Source organism: Choristoneura fumiferana, chromosome 3, assembly GCF_025370935.1.
Source record: "Choristoneura fumiferana chromosome 3, NRCan_CFum_1, whole genome shotgun sequence".
Taxonomy (NCBI): domain Eukaryota; kingdom Metazoa; phylum Arthropoda; class Insecta; order Lepidoptera; family Tortricidae; genus Choristoneura; species Choristoneura fumiferana.
Window position 1 is genome coordinate 15,470,866 of NC_133474.1, and position 13,411 is coordinate 15,484,276.

At 38.1% G+C, this 13,411-nt stretch overlaps 1 protein-coding gene across 3 annotated transcripts in view; it reads left to right on the forward strand.

Moving 5' to 3' along the window:
• The window catches only part of LOC141426241 (T-box transcription factor TBX20-like), a 52,692-nt gene that overhangs the window by 25,824 nt on the left and 13,457 nt on the right, over positions 1-13,411 (forward strand). For all 3 annotated transcript variants that reach the window (XM_074085092.1, XM_074085091.1, XM_074085093.1), the window contains one exon: positions 11,980-12,253. In XM_074085092.1, the coding sequence (XP_073941193.1) occupies positions 11,980-12,253 (274 nt within the window). The remainder of the gene's footprint in view (positions 1-11,979; positions 12,254-13,411) is intronic.

Genomic DNA, 13,411 nt, shown 5'->3' on the forward strand with positions numbered 1-13,411 from the left:
TGTCAGCGCTGTGATCCGCTTGTTCCGTCATAATCGCATCCCGCTCGCTGGGCTTAATATGTTGTCGCACGATTTAGCTATTCATATTCTTGAGGCTCGCGTTTGTACAAACTTGTAAGGTCATTTTAGGTCAACTTAATCCTACTATACTATATACCCACCTATTAAGATTATAAACGAGAAAGTTTGTAAGTGTGAGTGTGTGTGTGTGTGTATTTGGTATCTTTCGTGTAAAATTACTAGACGAATCTCGGGAATAAGCACATAGGCATTCACACGGGAGGGACGACTATTGTATTTTTTTGCAATATCCATGGAAGTTTAGTTTTTTTGTTTTGTTGAATTCCCATAATTTCTAGATCTGAATGGTTTTCACAAAAGCGGTTTTTACATACCTAAATTAATACGAAGCCGAGAAAAAGTGATAGGTAGATAAGTACCGAGCAAACTAAAATGTGTTATATTGTCATCGTTAAAAAAAGCTGATCACTTTTGTATTTTATCGCCATTGACACGTGCTCATCTTGTACGTTGTTACTCACGCGGCTATAAAGCGACAAGATACAGTAAGCAGTTACTTTTGACACCGCGTCTGTCTGTACATTCATCGTCCAGCCGATTCACAGTGTTAGGAGTCTCACATACTCACTAATTAAATTCAAAATATTGTGTTTAATTAACATACTTAAATGACGCACAGTTAACTAATGTAACAAAGCGTCTGTCATAAGGGTTGGGTTTCAAACGCGCGTCGGTCGCGCTAGGCGCCGAGTCGTGACGCGTCGGATCCACGCGACACCTCCCGCATCCATCACTAGGTAAAAAATACTACAGACAAGAGGCCGATTTTCGAAATCATACCACTTGGAAATGTCATTCGAAAGTGGTAAAAATCTATGTATTGTCACAAAATAGTTTGCACTTATATTCGATTGTTTCATATTCATTGTTTGTTATTGTTTAATATTCGAGTTTGCGCTAAGATCTTGGCGACACCATAAGGGTTCCTTGTAGGATTACGAAATAATAAAAAACCGGCCAAGAGCGTGTCGGGCACGCCCGAAATAGGGTTCCGTAGCAATTACGAAAAAATTAAGTAATATTTTTCTAAGGATTTCGTATTTTATACGGAATCTTCCAAGTTTAAGTATATTTTATACCTTACGCTGCTATTTACTCTTAAACTACCTATTAAAAATTCTCAAGACAACTTAACCGTTATAGTTTTTCTTGAAAGTTTGATATACTTACTACCACTGTTACAAAATAACAACTTTCTTAGCATTGATAGTCCCTGAGCAAAGCCGCGGACGGACGAACAGACAGACAGACAGACAGCAACTATAAGGGTTCCGTTTTTGCCATTTTGGCTCCGGAACCCTAAAAACGCACCATGTGTATCCTGGAAATTATGTGATAAGCCAACAACTAAGTGTATCACTAGACTAGAACCTGCAGAAACACTTTTCTTCTATCAAATTTTTAATACCTTTTCACTGTTTAAATCAAAATTAAGATCAATTTTATGACGCTGATAGTTGATATCTGAGGATCAGAGATCTGGTGACCTGTCACAGGTCACACCACTGTCACAGCTACCTCCTACTTCAAGCACCGGTCTTGGCGACACTAGCCTAGAAGAAAAGTATTTTATTAGGTACTATTGTCTACTTATGTACTTCAACTTCAAAAGTATCATTGCGGCCAAAGTTACAAAAATATGAGTAATTACACAACTTTATTCATGCATGCTCGTTTGCACCCTCTTACATAAAAGAAAACATTAAGGTCGTAGATACATATTTTTGTAACTTTGGACGTTATATATTTGAAGAAATATCCAGAAGGAATATCTTTGAAGTTGACAATACTTATGTGGTGGAGGATAAATATTTTTTATCATTATTTATTATTATTATTTATTTTTTACAACCTATTTTGCTTTAATTCAAATCGAGCACAATTTTTAACCACTTTCAAATGATATTCTCGAGTGATTCGTTATCAAAAATTGATTCCCAAACTGCACACATACGAACATCGTTTACGTGTCACGCTCCTTTCCACTGTGCAACCTGAAACGATCCGAGCGACCATGCGTGTTTGCGTGGCTTCAGAATATGAGTGGAGTCTGCTTTGTTAGAATCTATACATCCATCACGAGCTGACGCGGTGTCACAGCGGGATACTGAAATGCGAGCTCTTGTCAAAATAGCTGATGATTTGCAATATTCTTGAATACTTGGCATCGCTACAGATTTGTTTTTCAAAATGCAATTCGAACCCTAAAACGCTGACAAGTTTTTAAATTAGCAGACGTGTAGTAATGTGTGGTCATATAGACTGACTGTTTTCTGTTACATGTCACAGCGTCCTAACACAAGTATTGTCATACTTACCTATAGTTTTAAAATTAATCATTTTTTTTGATGTCATAGATTTTATTCATTTCTAATTGCAACGGATATAGTGTAATGTTCACAAAATGAAATGGACTGAAACACAGAGCACTGTTCTGTGGAGTAAAATATACTTAGGTACCTAAAAAAGTAGTTAAAATAAAAAAAATCGTTTTAGTGTTAGGTAAGTACAGTCAAGTGTAAAAATATGAACTTATTCAAAGTTTCAAAAATAAGTACCACAGACTCTTACTCCGACGCAATAAGGCCGTAGTAACATATTTTTGAGAGGTTCGAATAGATACTTATTTTTGCACTTGACTGTACGTAGGTACTAATTTAGATGCTGATTTTAGGAAATATTTTAATGGTTTGAACAAACTTAATTTCGATAAAACTTAATTTAGTCCCTCGTTTGAAAATTTACATGTTTTTGAATGAACTAAAAAAAATATTTATTTGACATGTTTTGTATATAACTTATTTTTTTAACTACGCTTTTTCTTGGTGTTATTTACGCCTAATGATTTACATGTGCGAAGCTGCGGGTTAAGGCTATGGGCAATAAAACTGTCAATTCCATTCCTAGTCTCAAAACGGTCTAATAATACTACCCTTTGCATTGTGCCCTACCGTCACTCTAAAAAACATGTAACGACGTTAGATACCACTTATCTTAAGTACGGTATCAGACGTCATCGGCTCAGCTATAAAATTAGTTGCAAGTGGGCAGATTATGCGATATGAAATATTCATAGGCCACCAACGTGGATTGTTGTCACTGTATTGCTGCCGGAATCACTTAGGGCGCCATTATCGCTAATCATTCTAATTCACAATAATGATCACCGTACATGGAGCTGGCTGCAGGTAGATATAGGTACACGCATTATAGTTGCAGCGAGCATGTAGTTAACTAAGCTTAGGCTATTTTCCCACCAGTCTCAGCGTAAGTGTAAGGCGAGTCTTCAGTTTAGATAAGTTTGTAACAAAGAAAACTCTTCAACGCTTAACGTCTCAATTACTATAGGAAAACTGGCCGATCTTCTGGCGATATAAATTGACTATTCTATTATTTATTATTCTATAGTGCTTGACCACGGTGAGGCTTCCTTTCTTTCAACTATTTTTCGATTTGAGCAGCTTTTAGGCCAATATTTCACTAGATAAGAGTTCGGAGATATGTAAGCTGAATAAATAAAGTGCCAGGACAAGGACTTCAAGTGTCATGTCATCAAGAACTTCAACCGTTTTACCAACAAAAGTGATAATAAAAATAATAGAAATATCACTAAAGACGTCAGGGGCCTACGTGCTAAAAAAGCTCCATGTTTTTATTTTGTCAGCTAAGTCTATAACGTTCTGTTAATTCCTCTCCTCTAGGTATCTAACTGACTAGCTTATGGAAACTATTTTGTATGAAAATATTTAGTTCCTTTGTCATCCGTTTTCTACTTTTTTTATGTGAGAGTTTAAACTATTTAGCAATATAAAAAAATAACGTTCTTATTTAGTGAACATCAGACAATAGATATCCTTATTATAAGCAGCGTTGCACATAATGAAACAGCAGCCTATGTCATATCTTTGGCATACATGTGCACATTACATCTTGACCACCACTTTTACTAGACTTGATATACTTAGTGCGAAATATTTTTTCAGTTATCTGGTTGATTAGATATTATTTGATAAGTACCTTTTACTGTTTAGTCTACTTATTTAAATATGATTTTACGGTATAAAATGTCTGGTTAAAGCATTTACCGTATTTCCTGAGGCCCAATTCACGATACCATCGAGACCATATGCCTTCGGCGCAAATCTGTAAAGCAATTTTTAGGTTAATTACAATCTCAATATGACAGGTTGCTAGCCTGTCGCCTACGGTTACTAACCTATGTCCTTTGTTCTTAACATCATGGAAGAATGGAGAGGTGTTATTCTAACGACACCACACGGGTACGATTACGATTTTACGGTATAAAATGTCTGGTTAAAGCATTTACCGTATTTCCTGAGGCCCAATTCACGATACCATCGAGAGCCATATATGCCTTTGGCGCAAATCTGTAAAGCTCGATACTTCATTAGGTATAATCTCACGATAGAGATTGATCTCAGCGCTGTTAGGCTACTGGTTCTATTTTGTAAATTTATAGGATAGAACGATTATGTAGGTTTGTATTTTTAAATTAGTTTTATTTTCCTACTTTTTTATTAATATTTCTTATTTTTAGTTGCTATTTTGTCAGTTTAGTTATAATATATATACTTACTGTGTTAGTTTAGTTTATTGATTATTATACATGTCAAATACCAAATTAAAATATATTAAATAAATAAATAAAAGGTTTTGCAAATTATATAGGTAGGTACGCCTTCGTGGTAGAACCCTCTGTTCAAAGACAGTTTAACGAAATCATACTTATCTAAATCAATAAGAATCTGGCAAAATACAATTTCAGAAATAAATTACTTAATGGCAAATAAAAATTCGGGCAAGCGATAGAGAACCATTGGTCGAGAAGTTCTTTTGAATTTTAGTCTAAATATCAGTTACAAAAGTAATAAACAAGCCAACTTAAATTATAAATCGAGTGCCGATTGCGTTATTGCATTACTAGCTTTTGCCCATGACTTCGTACGCGTGGAATTTGGATATCGCGCGCTGTTCCCTCGGGGTGCATTTTCCCGAGATAAAAAGTAGCCTGTCACTCTCTGGCTCATAAACTATCTCTATCCAAAAATCACGTCGATCCGGCGCTCTGTTTCGACGTGAAAGATGGACAAACATTCAAACATGCATATTTTCGCATTTATAATATTATATGTAGTATGGATTGTCGATTGCATTACATCGATAGAAGTGTATCAAATCAGCGTAATGAGATGACCAACGATACAAGTCTCTGTTGTTCCCTGCGTTCCTTCGTCAATTGGAATACTCTAACCAAGCACCTTTAAAGCAATTATAGTTGCGAGCTACCGTATTAATTTTCTTGTCTTAAGTCTAATATAGCGACGAGTACCTGAAGAATAGGTTTATTTTTGAATAATACCACAAGGACTTGTCTCATCATAGTCAACTGTCCATCAATCAATCAATCAATTTAAATAATTACTATCTATCTATCTATTTAATGTATAATAATCTAATACCTTTAAACAAGCAACTCTTCTATGTTTATACGATTTCGATAAAATTTAAAATTTGATATGGGGGTTTTCGGGGATTACCTACAAATTCATCTAGCTTGGTCTTATCTCTGGCAAATTGCTTATTATCGAATTTTAGCCCGAGCCTCGGTCGCCCAGGTACTAAGTTTGTAATCGCCGTTTTTAGGGTTCCGTGCCTCAATTTGGTTTAAAAGGAACCGTTATAGGATCACTTTGTTGTCCATCTGTCTCTCTTACTGTCCGTCTGTCAAACCTACCTACCCTTATTCTCAGAAGGTATCGAGCTGAAATTAATACCTAGCTACTTAGGAATCAAAAGCTACTATAGTAGCTGCTTAGCAACTTGAAATTTGGTTTGAAGGTAGCTTTTATAACACAACATAAAAAATTAGTTGTCAAAATCTATAAACTTTTTCTGGATTTATTAATATACTTTAAGGAAAGCCTAATCTTAAATAATTGGTAGTAGCTTTATTAGGAATATTAAGTTCTTATAATTTCAGTGTTCAAAATGCATTTACACGCTATTATTTTTTGCATCAAAACCGTGAACACTTTTTTGAGTATCTTAAATGCCATAATCGTATTATTTCAATTTTTTTTGGAAATATAGCTCTATCTTTACTATCGTAGTCAAATATCATGTTACTAATAAATATATGATGATTTCTATAGGTACACTCTTTGGTCATGATCTATCATGGCGACAAAATATAAAGAGAACTGACGATGTCATGGGTTTGCGCTAGTGTCGCCTCCTGCGCGAGCTTTGCCTAATATGTCCTATTGTACTTGTACGTTTTGCGGGGCTCTTCTAGCACTGGACATTCATGATACCCACAAATTTCTGCAGAAACTCGGCGCGCGACTCTGACTCGTACTTGACTGATTTTTTCTTATGGTGTTATTACAAATTAATTATATTTAGATTTATTTCCTTTATTTACTTGTGCTGCGAAACCTTCGTCCTTGATTATTTTTGGTAAATGTTAAATACCCATACTTGTGGATTTCTTTGTGAATGTCAAAACTTGACATACTGATAGAACGACGTAGAATGGAGTGATTTAAATCACTAATAGTTGGATTTTTTTTTTTTCTAAACTACCTCCATCGGGTGCAACTTTTTACTTTCCCAGACCAACGCGCACAGACACGACAGTTTTTATACACCTCCGTTATGTACCTACCTAACTTGAACTTGAGCTGATTTAGCTATAAACCACACCCAAACGTGTCACAAACGTCAAACGGACCACACGAAACTAGCGCCATCTAGCAATATTACATGTAGGTATCTAAAACCTGCCACTAATGTGTCTTGTATGTATTACACTTGTAAGACAATAAAAAAAAACAAGAAATTAAGCTGGCGGGATGCTAGTCTGGTCGCCCTGTTGTGTGGCTGCTGGCGGCGCTGCTGTGCGTGCTGTGGTGTTGCTGGGCGTGGGCCGCGTGCGTGTCGCAGAGCGGGCGTTGAAATAAAATACGGTCGCATTGCCGGCCAGCGGCCTGCAAGGTTGTATGAAATCTCTTTGCAAGCCGCTAGAGTGACCGCGCGCACGCAGCTGAGCCACAGCGCCTGCAGCACCATACTTCTCGGCTCGTAATAATAATTTGAAACAAAACGTCAATATTTCATGTCATGTTTGAGAAAAATGGATTTAGTTCCGCACATCAACATTTGACCCTGTAACTAAGTAAAGTGGTAAGTATCACGCGTTGATAAACACCAGAGCTAGCGCCAAAAGTGCGCTAATGAGCAGCTCCGGCAATTGCAATCTCGCGCCATCTGTCTCTAATCAACGGATTGAGTTAATTAAATCGCGCTCGCAATATGGCGGCGGGTAATTGCTATTAATAAAGCGCTTTCCTGTATAATTAGAAGCGGCGTGCGCGGATTGGCTGCGCGACGGCCCTAATCACGACACGACGTGATAACACTGCGCTAATGACGTACACTGGCTTCCTATTGCATAATTCATTTGTACATATTGACATAGCCTGCGTTCCTCCGTATTAATGTTTATTTCAATACCAACTGTCGCTAAATGTAAATTTGCTCATATCATGCGTTTTTGGAATACCTTCTTTAAGCCGAGTTTAGACTTGCATGTAAAATCGTGCATGTTGCATTACATTGCGAGGCCGTAAAGCCAACCAGTTTGTAATGGTCAATCGAGCGCAGCAATGTAATGCAACTTGCACGATTTTACTTGCAAGTCTAAACTCAGCTTTAGAATATAAACAAAAACATTTTACCCACGACGGAAGTTCAATCAACGTACCTAAAATAAAAAAAAAAACATAGTGACTGGCGTAAGAACGTAACAATTATTTGACCATTGAAGGGCATTTTCTAATAAGACGAATTAATTATTAAATCTTCTGTTGATGTCAAAGATATATTATGTAGTATTTTTAGTATTTATTTTACGCTGTAGTGCCTTGTCACTATTTGCTTTCTGTCAATTTTAGGTATATATACAAAAATTCAGACATGAAGTTACAGCTACAGGGTCGTTAAGTGTAAACATACATATCTTAGACTTCGATTGTAAATTGAATTTGAGCTAAAATTTTAGCCACATTGTATCGAGACGAGACGGGGTTCTATTTTCCAATGATATTTAAGTATTTCTTGCATTAAGGAGACGATGTTTTTTTTATTTACTGTCCATGCACCCTTATGATATATTTGTGTAAAATTGTAAGAAGGACTACTTAAGATAACTTTCAGTATAAGAACGGCAGTTGCACCTAAGTACATAAGTGAAAACGAAGAAAATTGACAAACTGAACATGGTGCAGCTCTAATTAATAGCCCACATAATAGACGTGCAATAATTTTGTTTCAAAAAAGATTACAAGGATTCATGGTCGACAAAATTCCAATAGTCCGTCGAGCAGATTCATCACACGCTCTCGGCCGAGAAACAATGATTGACGAGTTCGCACCTCGCCCGCGCCTTTCTAATTAAGACGACATGCCTACTCTCGCAACTCTTCGCGCTCGCTTAACTCACAAACCTACTAATTTTACCCTCGTATCTCACCAGCTCACTTAACTGTGTTAAAAAAGATTATAGCTGATCCGGTAATACATTAAAATTAAGCAGTATCTTGGAGGAGTTAAAATTTAAACCGTACCTAGAGCCAACACTGCTTTTAAAACTTTTGAAAACATCCGCACGAAAAATTTATAGTTTAGAATGTTCATACATACATACATAAAATCACGCCTCTTTCCCAAGAATGTTTATAATGATAAATAATGCTTATGACAGTACCATATATACTTCCATTTGAGCACCGAACTATGCCAGGATTAATTTATGACGATGTCTCCAGATTGCTAGCACAGGCATACGTTTTAACAATGTCATAACAATAATGAGCCGTTGTAAATAGCACCCCTTATTTCTGTCCACGGTATCTGCTCATTAAATCGGTTCGTATGCGTGTCTCAACGTCTTTTTACTTTTGTGCGGTTTTCCGCTAACTTTTGGGTGGTAGAATGATGGATGATGTCGGTGGCCATATATCATTGCGGTAATATATCCACGGTGCGCCGAGTGTCGCCATTAACGCACGCGTGCAATTGCTCGTGCTAACGCGCATGCACCACCGCGAGCGCTATAAGAAGCGTTTCGCAAATCGACGCGCGCGACCACAGCCAAACGTGCATAAATCTTATTAATGCTATTCTTATTTTCGTCCTCCCTCGATCTTGTAAAATCGTTAGAACGAACATATATTGCTGAGAGCGCCTCGCCTTTGTTCAGCGCGCAGGCTGTTAAATCAGTCGTATACGGGCGGAAGATTTTCTGTAGAAATCAATCCAATCAAAATCATATTGTAAATTAAGCATGTCTGCACAATGTCAGTAAACGACTTGGGTGGCCGCTGATCCCGTGATATGAATGTTCTTATGCTAGTTCGCGGGTCAGATGCCGCATTCCACAGTCACGTTGCGCAAGCTTTGATAGCGAATTGTCAAGCTCGCGCTCCGCTCGCCTCGGGGGCAGTCGACAAAAAGTGAGAGGCAGCTAGTCGAAGTGGCGTATCAACTTACAGTTAAAGATTTGTTGTTTCCGTTCTCGCCGCCTCAATGACTACTATTTTATGTCGATTAGGAGATAGTGTTTCACGCGCTTGCTACCGACACCAGTTTTTTGTGACACTCCTTTCCTATAACGAGTTTATTATCGTTGATCGGTGTTTGTTCTTTGTATTTATTTCCCATTTTAGCGCTCTTCAAGTCTGCTTCTCGTTATTAACTGTCTTCAAAATTGTGACGTGATGTTAGTTTAATATTGTTTGATGTATGATTGGGCCTTCCTTCCTTTGCGTCTCCCATTAAAAAATGACGACAGGAAACCGCAGTGGTATGGAAGTCTAATAAGAGCTATTATGTCGACCAACCACAAACGATTTTACTTACAGTAACAACAAAAACATACACTTCTACAAAAATGTGTACCCATTCATCTTTCTCCAGCGAGTGACATTAAAAATGTCTCTGTTAAGAAGGGGAAGGGGAGACGCTCCGTAGAGTCAAAGTCGCCTGGAGCGGTTCTCACCGCAGGCTTACAATTTATTTAAAGGTATAAGTTGTCGCCAAACGATTTTTGTCTTTACCGTAGGCCAGTTTTCACTTTTTTATTCTAAATATTTATTATTTCCATCGGAGTAACTGTCGAGGGGCGAGTAAATATATAAGCAACCACCCTTCTTCATATTATGAGAAATATAGACACTCCTAGTGATAGTCAGTAGGAAGCACTTACTTACGCCAATAGGTACCTACTTCATCATCGTCATCATCATCCCAGCCTGTATACGTCCCACTGCTGGGCACAGGCCTCCTCTCAGAATAACTACTTAAGTAAGTACATTATAAAGAAAAAGTTTTGCTGCGTTGTCCGCACATCGTCTGTGGAATTTTTATAATTGTTTATTACACGCACTGAAACGCGTGTAATGTAACACTTACCCGGTGCACTATAATATACTAATTACTCGCGATAATGTGCGATAACCCGGGCTCTAATGAGCGGCGACGATTTGCTGCGCTCTCAGCAAGCGATAATTGCTACGCAACCAAGTAATTGTCCAATAATTGCGTTAACGTGAAAATGTACGCTTTAACAAAACAATGGATCGAGGAAGTCCACGCTTCAAAACTAAATAAAGGTAATTGTAATTGCAAATGCGTCGTCTACTGCTGCGACACGTTTCTACAGGATAATATACTCAACATTCAGGTTAATCTACATTTATGAGTTAAATGTATGTTTCTTCTTTTGACTATAATTCCTAACGCAGAAACTAATGGCAGTTAGAAGCTCAGCATATATGGCACTAAAATATACATGTACGCGAGTACTCTTATACTTTTTGCAGAGAAATGTTGATTGTAATGGAGCTTTTGATGGCATGATATTTTTTTCGTAAACTTGGGAATGTACTGATATTTATGGGGCCGACGGTAGCCTATACATATTTAAGCGAAAGTTACGAGTTTTGATGACAAAAATGTTTGATAGGTTTGTACTGTAAGGTACTGATTTTTATGACCGTTTGTTTCTAGTAAATATTTTTATTATTTTCATTACATTTCTTTAGTCAGTTGCAATTTTATTGCTTTATGAGCCTTAAAATTAAAATCTGGAAAGTAAAAAGTTGGCTTGATAAGTATATTGGTAAAGTAAATTGCAATAATTATTATGATTAAAAAAATCTCTCTGTCAAGTTTCTTGTGACATAAGTACCTACATTCTTCTTGATAACGATAAGTAGTCTATTTGAAAGAGTGATACTATTAAAAACAAAAATGCAAGAGGACCTTCGGCGGTTAACGTTTTTTTAATTAATGCATTGGATTGGATTTCTTAGTTCGTCTGAGACCGCTTTCCCAGTAGCAAGTGCGACAGCAGCGCCCAGGTCTTAGATATTTACATACACCTAAGGCGCTAGCAGCGCAACACAGCAACATCGCAGGTCTTAGGCGGCCTAAGGCAGCTGACATACCCAAGGCGCTAGCAGCGCAACACAGCAGCACGGCAGCTCTTAGACGGTCTAAGAACTGCCAGAGTGCTGTCTTTTATGCTTTTATTGTTGCATGTCGTCTAATGAAAGTGTTTGTGTTGCGTGCTGCGGCAGGCGGATGTTCCCGACGGTGCGCGTGTCGTTCGCGGGTTGCCGCGGCGAGGCGCGCTCAATTTACCTATAGGTCTGTTAAGCGGCAGGTCTTCTAATAAGTATTGTTTGTGTGCGGCAAGCGGATGTTCCCAATGGTGCACGTGCCGTTCGCGGGGTGCCGCGGCGAGGCGCGCTCGGTTTATAGGTCTGCTAAGCGGCAGGTCTTCTAATAAGTATTTGTTTGTGTGTGCGGCAGGCGGATGTTCCCGACGGTGCGCGTATCTTTCGCGGGGTGCCGCGGCGAGGCGCGCTACGCCGTGCTGCTGGACGTGGTGCCGGTGGACGGCAAGCGCTACCGGTACGCGTACCACCGCTCCTCGTGGCTGGTGGCCGGCAAGGCCGACCCGCCCGCGCCCGCGCGCCTCTACCCGCACCCCGACTCGCCCTTCTCCGGCGACCAGCTGCGCAAGCAGGTCGTCTCCTTCGAGAAAGTCAAACTAACCAACAATGAAATGGACAAAAATGGACAGGTAACAATGGCAAAATACAAGATGTTTTAAAATTAACTCAAATATTTCAACGGATGGTTGAGATACTTTGACTAAACGCGTTTGTATTTCATTGTTTCTATGGATTTTTAATTGTGATTCACAAATGTGTTTGTATTAATTTGTGGTGTGCAATAAAGAATATTTGCATTGTATTGTATCATTTTCATTGTTCAATGTTCAAAGGTGCCGTTAAACCATTAACAAAAGTATTCAGTCGAAGTACTGCAATGGCATGCTAAAATATTTCGGATTAATTTCAAGACACCTGTATAGGATACATACTTGATCTTGATTTCATTTCTCGGTTTCACAACAGGAACTCCTTTTGAAATTTTATTTGAAGTTCTATTGATATTGTTGCTAACAGTACCTAGGGTGGAAAGGGGCATGTGGAGCAAACGGGTAAGTTGGGCAATCAAAATATCTCCAAAACTAAACACATGTGACGCGGGGACTCAATATAACGGAAAGTGAGGTCCGCGGGAGAATATAATCCGCAATTACCAATTGCCACGTGTCGCAGGAATTATTCATGCTTCGTTGTTTTTTATTTTTACTCAAAAGTAAAGGAAAGCATTAGTACTCAGCAAATTTACATGTCTATTGTGTTTTAATGTCGGTTTTAGCGTAAGTGTAACGCATTTTATTATAACCTAACATTTACTAAAAAACGTCGCAGGGGGCTAGTTTAGCATTGTAAGTACAATATTAAAAGAATGAAGTTGATTGGATTTATTTTAAAATGAAAGAATCCCAGTACAGGGAGTTCCAACGATGGGCTACGCCAGACCATAGTAGGTTTTTTCTGCAGGTGAAGTTTACATAGATAATTAGGTACTATCTAGTAATAAACACCGACGTAAAAGTTATTCGCGAGTCAAAAACTCACTGAATATGTTTGATTATGAGTCTGATAATTCTTTCTTCGTAAAAACAAATAAATGCGAGCAAAAAACATGATGGCTTATTATGTAATTCTTACCTTACCCAACTTCTCACTGTCGAGGCAACTTGAGCATGTCTGACTTTAGTCACTTAAGAGAAATTTTCTGCTAGATAAGCTATTACAGAGCAGAAAAAACAGTCAGAAGTCATTTATTCCCAGATATATTTCCAACCAATCAAAGCAGTATCATA